Source organism: Alternaria ventricosa, assembly GCF_023758065.1.
Source record: "Alternaria ventricosa strain BMP 2768 chromosome Unknown scaffold_12, whole genome shotgun sequence".
Classification (NCBI taxonomy): Eukaryota; Fungi; Ascomycota; class Dothideomycetes; order Pleosporales; family Pleosporaceae; genus Alternaria; species Alternaria ventricosa.
This window is the reverse complement of record NW_026055692.1, coordinates 897,948-909,670: the sequence shown is the minus strand read 5'-3', so window position 1 is coordinate 909,670 and position 11,723 is coordinate 897,948. Positions and strand designations below refer to the sequence as shown.

General features: G+C 50.4%; 3 protein-coding genes across 3 annotated transcripts; 1 reads left to right on the top strand and 2 right to left on the bottom strand.

Moving 5' to 3' along the window:
• Positions 1-331: 331 nt before the first annotated feature.
• Positions 332-1,201, bottom strand: J4E93_007164 (uncharacterized protein; the record flags this gene model as incomplete). Its single annotated transcript, XM_049345074.1, has 1 exon — positions 332-1,201. The coding sequence occupies one exon, from the start codon at positions 1,199-1,201 to the stop codon at positions 332-334; it is 870 nt and encodes a 289-aa protein (XP_049197999.1).
• A 758-nt stretch (positions 1,202-1,959) lies between these two features.
• On the bottom strand, positions 1,960-2,406 carry J4E93_007163 (uncharacterized protein; the record flags this gene model as incomplete). Its single annotated transcript, XM_049345073.1, has 1 exon — positions 1,960-2,406. The coding sequence occupies one exon, from the start codon at positions 2,404-2,406 to the stop codon at positions 1,960-1,962; it is 447 nt and encodes a 148-aa protein (XP_049197998.1).
• Positions 2,407-5,344: 2,938 nt separating this feature from the next.
• On the top strand, positions 5,345-7,041 carry J4E93_007162 (uncharacterized protein; the record flags this gene model as incomplete). The annotated part of the gene is made up of 3 exons (XM_049345072.1): positions 5,345-5,533; positions 5,585-5,950; positions 6,007-7,041. 3 exons carry the CDS (start codon positions 5,345-5,347, stop codon positions 7,039-7,041), a joined length of 1,590 nt encoding a protein of 529 aa, XP_049197997.1.
• Between the last annotated feature and the right edge of the window lie 4,682 nt (positions 7,042-11,723).

Sequence of the window (11,723 nt, the reverse complement as noted above, 5' to 3'; positions counted from 1 at the left end):
TCACAATGCCGCCCGACGAGACGGCGAAAGCGACGGTCGAGGCTGAGCCAGCATTCATATGAGCGTTTCTAAACTGTCTGGTTTAGCGTACACACTCCTATCCGGGTGCTCGTTTGTATTAGGATATACACCGTTGTTGACGAGGTATTAATGAGAATCAGTGTCATGTACCTTGGTGCTCTTGATAGCGTAATTTCCGGGGAATAAAATTAACAAACAACGTAGGAGTGATGATGCATCTTGATTACGAGCCGCAAATCATCTTTCACATTCTGTACCAACTATCAAAGACTCTTGCTCAACAGCTTAACAGTGTCTACTCTACTGTTTCTCAAAGCTTGCTCTCTCGCGCCGCAAACGACTGTTGGCACGCGAAATGCAAAATAAAAAGGTTCCATCTCTGAGGATACAACTCCTTCATCCTGTCATACAATGCCTCAGCACTCGTTGTCCTGGCCAACTCCTTTTCAAATGTGTAAATGTACTCCCTAGTCGACTGGATCAAATATGGCGCATCTGCCTGTGAAGCTCTCTTATGTCCTGCAACAACAATATGAGGATTCTTTGCCTCAATGAGATCGATAGCATCCAGCCACTCCTTGCGTTTAGCTGGCGTGTTGGCCTCCCCAAAATGCTGATGACAGTCGCCATACACAATGTCGCCCGTAACGACAAGGTCGACTGCAGGGACGTGGAGAAAGCTGGAGAACTCGTTGTCCGTGTGTCCGACTTCGACGCCGTGAAGCTTCTCGCCGTCGATGAAAAATTCGCCTGAGGCAGGGAGGGCCTTCGGGATCGACCTGGTTTGATGTATCTGATTCGGAAAAAGATTTGGCCAAACATGGTCGTAGGTCGTGTTGTACAATTCTTGGATTCCGGCTACAACGTTTTGCGTGGCGACGAATTCGAGGCCAGGGAAGTGTTCTTGCAGTACTGGCACAGCCGCGAAGTGATCGGGATGTGCGTGGGTGGTATAAACATACTTGAGCTTCTTGTTCGGAGCTGTCTCGCGAATCCATTTGGCGATCTCCTCGCCTTGCTTAACGGTGATGGGAGTATCGATGAGGGCGGCTGACTCGGGTCCGTGGACAAGTACACAGCTGATGGGTGACCAAGCTGCCCTTTCGTAATCAGGAAAGCCGGTTGTGGCTGGGATAACGGGTGCAATATAGATATCGACTTGGAGCTTGGTATTACCCATCTTGTAATTTGTGTGCAGTAATCTGGGAAATATTGTGATGAGGATGTAGAATATCTCCAGTTCAATGAGATCTTTATAGAGGAGCGCTTGTGTGGATAAGAGGATAATCGGTACCGGCGACGATGTGAACTCTTGGTTGGTTACGTAGAATGATCAATGCAGGTGTGGGGTGCGGGGAAACTCAGAACTAGTTTACGTCCGTACATATGCGCATCGGGAGCATGCGGAGAGACCCATAGATATGTGTATACCCTAGCTTACGCCCGTAAATGCGTGGAACTCTAATCGCAACACTAGGTAGACTTCCGGCTTGGCTATCGCCTCACACATTTGGTGATTAGTAATGCAAGTTTCAGGTTCATTGTCCTGTCGACTTGCTGTTAGTAATTGATTATGTGAACTTCCAAGGTTATTTAGTTCATGTGGAGATCTCTAACTCCGCAGAGGCTTGTTGTGGAGTATGATGTGGATGCAACGACCAACACCCGCTATCGAGAATACATCTTGCAGCATGTACTTTCCCTGCTCTGCAACCGTGTACTCACAGGTCATACTTCTGACGTTTTTGAGTCGCAATGAGTTGATTAACGGAGGCTTATCAAAAAAGCCAAGCAAGAAGGTAGTTTAACTGCACGGATGCAAAATGTACAGATCTCAAGCAGTACACAGAGTTCGCAAAGTATGCTTTTTTCTTGGTTCCTGTGAAATTGGCAGACCAGGAGGTCAAGCTATATCGTGTTCCACACGCCATTATCAGTCTACAATCCTTGGCGATATGGTACAGCACGATTTTCCTTAACCCAAACTTTCTCTTGCTCACTTCCAAACTTCGGCGGAACCAATCCATTGACCTTCCACAAACGCCGGTCCGTTTCATCCACGTGGAACTCCCAATCGTATCCCTTGTCAGCAACGTGAGGCTTCAAAGCCTGGTCAATTCGCCTGGCTGTTTTGTCCCTCACGATGTCGTCGTCTGGCATGTTGACGGCAATGTGGTCGATGACGAATCGAATGAACGGCTTGTCCGTTTTCTGCTCCCCGCCTATCCACATATCCTGCGGACCCATTTGGATGAAGTTGATGACAACGTAAAAAGCAGGAAGGCCTATGTCCGTATAGATTTTGGTGATGTCTTGAGTGAGAGCCTTCCTCGCGGCCGTATCCTGGAAATGGCCTTCGGGGTAGAAGATGAGCCAGAGAGGCATTGTAGAGTGTGTCGTAGGTTGTTATGGTAAAATGGTAAGAACAGAGGTTGCGAGTTCAGTAAGTCGAGATGGATGCTTGGTAGTCTACTATCTGATGCGATGGACGCCACCATATAAACAATCTCTATTCCACCGTATCATCTGACAAGCTAGCCTGGAGATTAAGAAAGGCTGTCGAACTAAAAGCGTCGATTTTGCCGATCGGGAAAAGTCCGGAGTAGTACTGTTCCGAATTGTGTAAAGTTACGGCCGTATGAGATTGCCCGCACATGCTCCGAAGTTAGTTACGTAAGCTTTGACGCGGAGATCCGGAGGGTCGTAAGGCTGGAATCTGTGCAGCATTGTGATAGGATTTACCTGAGGTTGCACTAAAGTATGGATTACAAAGTAGCCTACATGTATGAGTAACCACGATAGCTTGAGGGTAGTCTATAATATAAAGCATTCTAATGGCTCGATTCGCCTCTTCAACCACCTCAACCACCTCAACCACCTCAAACTCAATACCCTCTTCCACAAACGATTTTTCTCTGAATTGGAAGCACATTCTTGCGATCATGTCCACCCAACCAGTTTCTTTCTTAACGCTGGACCAAACCACCCTGCGTGGCTTGTTCTATACCCCTAAAAACTACTCCGGGCAAAAGTTGCCATGCGTAGTCATTTCACATGGCTTCTCGGCCACGAAAGATCAGGGCCTGACAGCGGTCGCTGAATATCTTGTGGCGAACCTTCCCATCACCGCTTTGGTTTTCGACAATCGTGGATTTGGAGAGAGCGATGCTGGAGTAGGCAGACCTAGACTGGAAGTTGACGCACCGATACAAATGAGTGATATTTCCGACGCCATTACTTACGCTCAGACCCGACCTGAGGTGGATCCTACCAAGATCGGGATTTGGGGCTCGTCATTCAGCGGTGGTAGTGTGCTTTGGGTTGCTGCGGTGGACCGAAGAGTGAAGGCCGTCGTTTCGCAGGCGCCGTTGGTGGATGGATACTCTGCTTTTGCCAATTTGCTACGGTCAGATGACATCGCAGATTGGGAAGCAGATTTCCAGAAAGGTCCGTGTCGACCCGATTCTCTAACACATCTCTTGAGTTTTGACTAATTTGATTATTCTAGATCGAATTGATCGTGCTGCTGGCAAACCACCTATGATGATTCCTGTTGTCGATCCAAATCGATTAAACCGATCGGCCATGACTACAAAAGATAGTAACGCGTCCATGGGAGGTGCTGAGGGCGTCGTTCCTCACTTCAAAAACCAAGTAACCTTGAGGAGGTTAGTTACGCAAGAATCAACCTGGCAATGCCAGCGAAGATTCATTCAACTAACTCGTGGTCAGCATGGAGAATCTTAGAGCGCATCCTGGAGCGGCCTGGATTCACCACATTTCCCCGACACCATTGCTCATGACTGTTGCAGATAACGATGTTGTGACGCCCACTGCGACTACACTGGAAGCATACAATCGTGCACTTGAGCCAAAGGAGCTGCATTTGTTCCGCGGTGGTCATTACGAAGCATACGCCACGCAACCCAACTTCGAGGAATGCGTCAAGCGACAGGCCGATTTCTTCAAGAGGAAGCTTTGCTCTTGACCACGCATTGGGTTTAATATGAAGCTTTTGGCTATCGGAATGAAGACAGACGTAGATTTAGCGGATTTCTCACGCAATCCTCACGAAGACAAAATTTCACTGCTTACAATATGTCACTTTACCCTATGCATCCCGAGAGAGATAGTCCTCTGAGTAATTCGCTTTCCCGCAACCTTGTATCCCAGGCTTCATGGTGTTCAGCTTTGGTTCTGATTGCAGCAGTGAGGCCGATCGATGACCCGGTGGTCCGGTAGGTGATTAGTGATCCAGACAGTCTTTGTTGGTGCTGGTGCCCAGCTTGGTCGACAGACGCGTCGTACCGCCCGCGTTCATCCAAGGCGCTGTGTTGTGTACACCACACCTCGACGCATTCTGTTCGTCATTTCTGGTGAAAATTGTCTTGGCTCGTCGACAAGTAGCATCGTTACGGCAAGATGCTGGGGCCGTGAGCCCCTGATGTCCAGAGAGTTGTTGGAAGCGGCTGTAAGCAATCCCAGAGGTGTCCTGAATGTTTCAGAACTCTCTCTTAATGCTCTCCCGTGAGCTATCTGAACACTGCTACCAGAGCGATATGTGCAATGAATTGCAGAGCCATAGTCCAGACGTGACAATGTGACAAGCTGATGCCGCGGAAGAATGCATCCGCGAAGGTAAGGAGTCTTAGCATATTGCCGCCGCGTGCGCGCAAAGCCCCGACCGGTGGCCTGCCATATGTACTTCGCCATTTTACCCTGTCGATACGCATACTTGTTACACAGTCCAGTACCTTGCGGGCGCCAGTCGTTAAGAATGATGTTTTGGTCGAGCCCTGGAGAGGGGGGGAAACTGCAATGATGCGCGCGAGGACGGGACCACCTTGGCAAAGCGGCACGGGCCTCAGCCGACGCGCCCATCCGAGGTCGCACCTGCCGTGTCTTCACGCGCGCCCCACTCAACTCATCTCTACATCAATCCTTCGTTCGACTCGCATGGTTCCTTATGGCTGCTCCACAGGAATTTCATTGTCATTATGCTTCGGGAGCGTACGAAAAGCTCATCGCGCGGGAGGCACCAATGTACCTTCGTCGTCCGTCGGGAGCTGTGAACGTGGCCAGCGGCTATCCAACTACCAGAGCCGGGGGAGCGATCCTATGAGAAGGATCGAGACCTCCTTCAACACGTACTAATGCACGAGCGGAAGCTCGCATTGGAGACGTTCGCGCAATATTAGTGCATGCGGACCTTTTGCCTACTCACTCGTACGTGAGCGTACATTTGCGGTCAAGTTTCGACCGTAAAAGGGCCAGCTAACCTCGTCCTTGATCTCATCTCAGTCTTTCCACCTATCTCTCGGCCATGAAACCCATCGCGGCGATAGCATGTGGCACCGTTGCCGCCACCGTGAGGGTGTCGGCTCAAGACTCATTCGAAGCACCTGATTTCATTGTAACCGAAGCGCTCATCCAGAATGGGGTCAATGTTTCTGCAATGCCTGAACTGACGGGCTTGGCTATCCGATCATCTTCAAGCGGCTGCTCCATCGCAGTAAGTTTCGGCACTGTGCCCCACTGCAGCATGAGCTAATTTCCGCGACAGTGTGACGTGCTCGAAGTCGCCTTCGGTAAAGAGAAGACTGCCCGTGGTCAGAACGCCGAATACTGGTCGAACCAACAAGCCGCCGTTGTGCCGTATTGCACCTTTACTCCCAAGGCCACTCTTGAAGTGTCATCCTTGGTATTGATATCTCGCCTTACCCAGTGCCCCTTTGCGGTAAAGAGTGGTGGGCATGCCGCGTTTCCAGGTGCTTCCAGTATCCATGGAGGTATTACAGTTGACTTAGAAGACTTTACCGAACGCAAGCTGTCTGCGGACCAGAAGACTGTTGCTATTGGGCCAGGTAACCGGTGGATAGATGCATACCGGTATCTCACACCGTACAACTTGACGATAGTCGGTGGCCGAGTACGTTCAATTCGAACGCCAAGCTACTCTCCATCAAGTGCGCTTACATCTTCTAGGCCGCACACGTTGGTGTTGGTGGTCTGACTCTAGGTGGAGGCATCAGCGACCTGACAAACGAATACGGTCTTGCATGCGACAATGTCGCGTCCTACGAAGTCGTTACCGCGTCCGGCGTTATCATCAACGCGTCTCCGAGTCGCTACCCCGATCTATACTGGGCCCTACGCGGTGGCGGAAACAACTTTGGCATCGTCACAACCTTCCACTATGAGACTATTGTACAACCGCCCATGTGGGGTGGCATGCGTATCCACGACCCCAGCACCACTCCCGCACTGATCACTGCTTTTGAGAACGCCATCAATACTGCCGAAGAAGATACGAAGTTCGCACACGTAGTGTCGTTCACAACATACGATACTTACCAGCTCGCGTTTACCGAACTCGAATACCTCCTCCCAGTCGACCTCTCGAACCCTCCCGAAATCGCGAGGGAGTATCTCAGCATCCCATTCATGCAAGACAAGACGAGCAACAGTACCCTCGAAGATCTGACGCCACACCGAAGCGACGATATGCCATCTGGTTTTCGCACCTCCATGTGGTCTGCGTCATTCAGAATGAGCGCCGAGCTCATTCAAAAGATGACCGACAGATTCTTTGACGTGGCACCTGGTCTGCCTGCCGTCTCCGTGAACATTGCATTCCAAGCGTTTTCCAAGCCAGCGCTACAAGCGATGCAAAAGAAAGGTGGCAACGCCCTTGGCCTGTACCCCGAGAACGGCCCATTCTTTCATGTCTTGGTGTATATGGCCTGGAACGAGTCTAGCGACGACACCACGATGATGAAGGCTGCCCAGTCCTATATTGAGACGTCTAAGCGTATGGCTAGGGAGCTGGGTGTCGATAACGAGTACTACTACATGCCGTACAGCAGCGGATATGAGCCCGTGGTTTCTGGGTATGGAAAGGAGAACATGGCGAGACTAAGGGCTGTATCGCAAAGGTATGACCCGATGCAAGTTTTCCAAAACCTGCAACCAGGGTACTTTAAGCTTGACGGGAAAGCTCCGCTTGGTGCGAGTCTTTAGACAGCGCGCATGAAAAAAGCTATCAATGCTCAATACTTCAGGGTTCTATGGCGTTTGCATTTGTGTGGTTGCGGCTGTTCGGGTGGCTAACAACGGTGAGGCTTTCAACGTCGGCAGAAGATCTTCATCCCTTGCAAAAGAATGAGGATGTGCGCCTGCTTCTGTGTGTTGGATGTTATGCACGAGCGTAACCGAAGCATCCAACTTCGATGCTAACGAGATATCTTAACAACTAGTCCACGTATTTCCCCACATCACCGAGCTTGTTTGTACTAAGATAACCGCCACAACAATCGCAGAAGGGGAACATATCCTCGCGCGATGGTATTGACGCTTAAATCTGACATACCCATACGTGGCTGCTAGAGACGCCACTTTCCACATGCGGATGCATGGCGCAGCAGGACATCTCCACGTGGGTGGCGCCCGAACTTCAGAACCCCGCAAAATCGAGTCCAGCCCTCCTCTCTCACTTCGCATCTCCCCGTCCACCCCGACTTATTTGACAATGGCAGTTCAACTATAACGCTACTGTGCGCAGATCGCGTTGTACTATATACCGCCACGATGGCGCGTGAACCGGAGCCGCTGGAGCGTGTTCGCGCGTTGGTTTGCGAGCCTTGCTGGGAAAACTGCTTCGATACGGAGGGGTTTGAGAAGCTGGGGCGTGGTGATATTGCTGAGTTCAAATACAACGTGAGTGTTGCAAGCGGTCACTATGTACGACTTGCATCATACAAAGCGTTTGTGGATTGTGTTTGCGACAACCACCCAGAGCACTCAATGAATACAACGCAGGCTGACCCAGGGTTTGAATCAGATTACTGGAGAGAGCCTTCGAACGGGTACCAGGACTGGATGTACGTGGTGTTTGATGGTCAAACAACTCTTCCCGGAGTTTGAAATGACTGGAAATACCTATGAAATCGGTTTGAACAGTTTGAACACAGTGCCCGACGTTGTCATCACGCCACCAGGCAGTAACTTCTACGGGTTTCGCATCATGGATGACGAGCTCCATCGGTTTTCTCAATTCGCAGAACTTGAATTCTTCACTGAACACGATAATATTGCCGCCCAACAGGTCACCGCTCGAGATGTGGATCGAAATGTGACGCCATCAAAAACATTCCCCCAGATTTCGAGCTGGCTTGCAGAATGCGTTCAACACTCATGCTGTCCTCAGCAAATCGATTCTCCTCTTCCCACACGTCTCATTGATGTAGCGACATTAAAGATATGTCATACGAACGGAGCCGTCGGGAAATTCGTAGCATTGTCATATTGTTGGGGAACTGGCTCGCAAATCCAGCTACGGTCGGGTACTATCGAGACGCTGATGCAGCATTTGAACTTCGACGTCCTACCTCAAACTATCAAAGATGCTGTCCTCGTCACACGCTCACTATCCATTCCCTATCTCTGGGTATGTTGAGTAATCCCATTCGATCGAATGTCATAAATTGTATGTCTAATCAGATTACACTGCCTAGGTAGATGCACTGTGCATCATTCAAGATGACGTGGAAGACAAAGCCCGCGAAATTGGGTCCATGGCCCAGATATACAGTGATGCCTATATCACCATCTTAGCTTCCAACGCAGCCGATGCGGCCCACGGCTTTCTTGCCCATCGTGACACGATCTACGCTCCAAGCGCGCGAATACCGTTCCGAATAGCGCCAAACAGATTTGGAAGCATCACCGCTCGGCCATATTTACATCGCTCGCTATCTGTTATGTCAGACAACTCCCTGAGTAGACGAGCATGGACATTACAAGAGCATATGATGGCTAGTCGGATCTTGGCCTACACTAAGCATACTTTAGAGTGGCAATGTGCATCAAGTATGATGAGTCTAAGCGACTCATTAAACGTAGGTTCGCGTTTTGGTCCAGTTCCAAAGTTGATCTCTCAACTCGATACAGACCCGGAGATAGCGCTTCGGGAATGGTCACACACTCTTGAAGATTACTCGCATCGTTCCATGTCAATACAAAGTGACAAGTTGCCCGCCATCGCGGCTTTGGCGGAAAGATTCGCTGCAGTTCTCGGGCAGTACCATGCGGGACTCTGGCGATACGGTCTCATCAGACAGTTGTGTTGGATGTCAAAACAACCAAGAACAGAATGTCGTGGCGACTTGTACAGAGCACCATCGTGGTCTTGGGCTTCCGCTGGCCCGATAAACTTGTCGTTGGTTGGAGACGACTGCTGCAGCTTGGTATCGGTGAAAGTCCTCCCCAGGAATGCAGAAGTACCCTTTGGAGAGGTGGTCCACGCATCTGTCAAGATATATGGAAAGATTATAATTGCCAGCATTGCAGTAACACCTAGGGAGGACTTGTTCGGGGATAACCGGATGGTTACGCTCATCCATGATGATAGTGGGATGACAGAACCACCCTTGCGAAGGTTCTATAAAACCTATTTTGACCAAGCCACCAAAATCGTAGATTCCAGCCGGCGCTCAGTGGCACGAGCGACCTTTTTCTGGGATTACCAAGAATTCAGCAGTGACCCTTTAACTGTTCGTGAGTTCTCACCAACCCTAACAACTTCTGGCAAACAACTCTAATGGCTGACGTTTGTCGGTTTAGTACTTCTGGTGCTACGAGACCATTGGAGCGACGTAAACGATGATCGTGAGGCAATTTGTGATGGTCTCGTATTAGTCCCGGCTGGGCCAGGCATTGCCCGAAGGATCGGCACGTTTGTCGGCCTTCACAGACGCGAGATAGAATACCTCGTCGAACATGAGATCACAATCGTGTGACGAAACTACTCATGGATTCGACCGACCCCCGCGAGCAGCATACAGAAGCAGTCGGCAAAGGCGCGTGTGTGATTAGGGGACTACGTAGTGAGCTACCTAGCAGACCAGAAGATGTATGCATCATCTGCCGCAACAACAATGCTACGTGAACAGTGCGTGAAGGAATATGCCACGTAGGTCCGAGTTGGTAACTTCATGGAGAGGAGCGGTGAGCGTATACGTTTGAGGGCGAGTCATACACAACGATTGCGCCGAAAGTTGGAAATCTCGTAGAGTCTCGCAATCGTTTCCCAAAAGTGCAGTCTGACCCATCAACCATCACAAGTCTCGCAAAGCGCAAAAGAAGTCCCATCTTCCAAAAAAGCTAAGAATGAGTATGATTTCGCTAGTTTCGCTATGCAGTGCAACTGAATGCTTTCGCTCTTTCTAAATGTGATAACACCCAAAAACACCTCCTCAATCAAACAACAACATACAAGCAAAAATAACGCCGCCGTCCAGTTTTCCCAAGTCCAGTCGATTCGTATCATTAGTTCGTAGCAGGTGTTTGCTGTTAATATCACATCCGTCCGTCGTTCCACTTGCAGCGCCTCTGCTCTATTGACTCCTCCAGCGTTCATTACGTTCGGCGGCATGGTAGTCGCATCCTCAAGACTCGTTCGTGGGGCTGGTGGGGTTGGAGAAGTTGGGTGTGGCAGGAGCGGAGTAAGTCTGGGTGATGGGTTCGCAGACGTTGCGGTGGGTCTTCCAGTCGGACTTTTGGCAGTTGCGGTCGCAGTAGTAGGCAGCCTTGCAGCGGGAGCAGCGGCGGCGTGCGGGTTCGCCGGAGCATGTTGTGCAAGCTATCGCACGTTAGAATCAAGGCCCTAGCATCATGAAGTTTGTATCAAGTGAAGTGGTGTTGTAGTGCCAGGCCAGTAAGGCGGCCGGCGATAATTGTGGGATAAAGTGGAGCGCCACATGCGCACTAATGCAGCCCGGCGAATCAAATCGGGTTCCTGCATCGCGCCACATGGGAGCTGGAGATAGGAGTCCAAACTTACGTTTGCTGTTGAATGCGCCGTTCAGGCTTTCGGTGCTGGCCATCGGACGCAGGGAATGGAAGAGTTCGGGTCGGTTGAATGCAGGGAGTGGTGAGGTTGTCGCTGGTGGTGTGGCTTGCGATGCGACAGAGCCGTCAGAGGACCGTCTCGGAATGTCTGGTTTGCAAAGTTAGTATGCATCGCAATAGCGATTCCAAAGTCTGCAATTGCAACTTCGAAAAGGAGTCTAACATACCACTCTGCGCGCTATCCCTCCTGTCCATTATGGAATGTCGACCAGTGTTCACCGCTCCATTGCCATCGCCAAGACTGGACGTAAACACATTCAAACACACGCTTCGGGGTGGCATTTCTCCTTCTCTTTCTGTTTCGCAACGTCGTTTTCCTTTCAAGCAACCGGTCAAGGGCAAGGTGTTCTAGAAAAGAAAGAATTAGGAGAATAGAAGGGATGTCTGGTATTTCAAGCAAAAATGCGGTCGCTGCGCTCCTGCAAAGTTTCGCTGAAAAGCGGTGTGAGGTGTGGAAGCACAGATCGCAAACTAGCCCAGGAACAGGCTAAGGCTTACCGTTCCGCTGAAACGCGCGGTCATGTGTCTCAGCCTTGGGTATCAATTCACCGTATCATTTTGGAGATGGAGGTCTTCTCTTGCATCTTCTGTGCATTATGTGGTTGTTGCAGTGCTTGGAGGCTTGAAAATGGTGGTTGTAGTTCACGTTGCGCGACTTTGCTCCGATCATCGCGGGATCTGCAAAAGAAATCTCCGACTGTCTGGAGCGCGATTGAGTTTGAAAAGCAAGCAGCTCGATGCACATCCCCATTAACGGAAACGGCGAGACCGCCAGTTTGTGGGGTAGTCAGCGG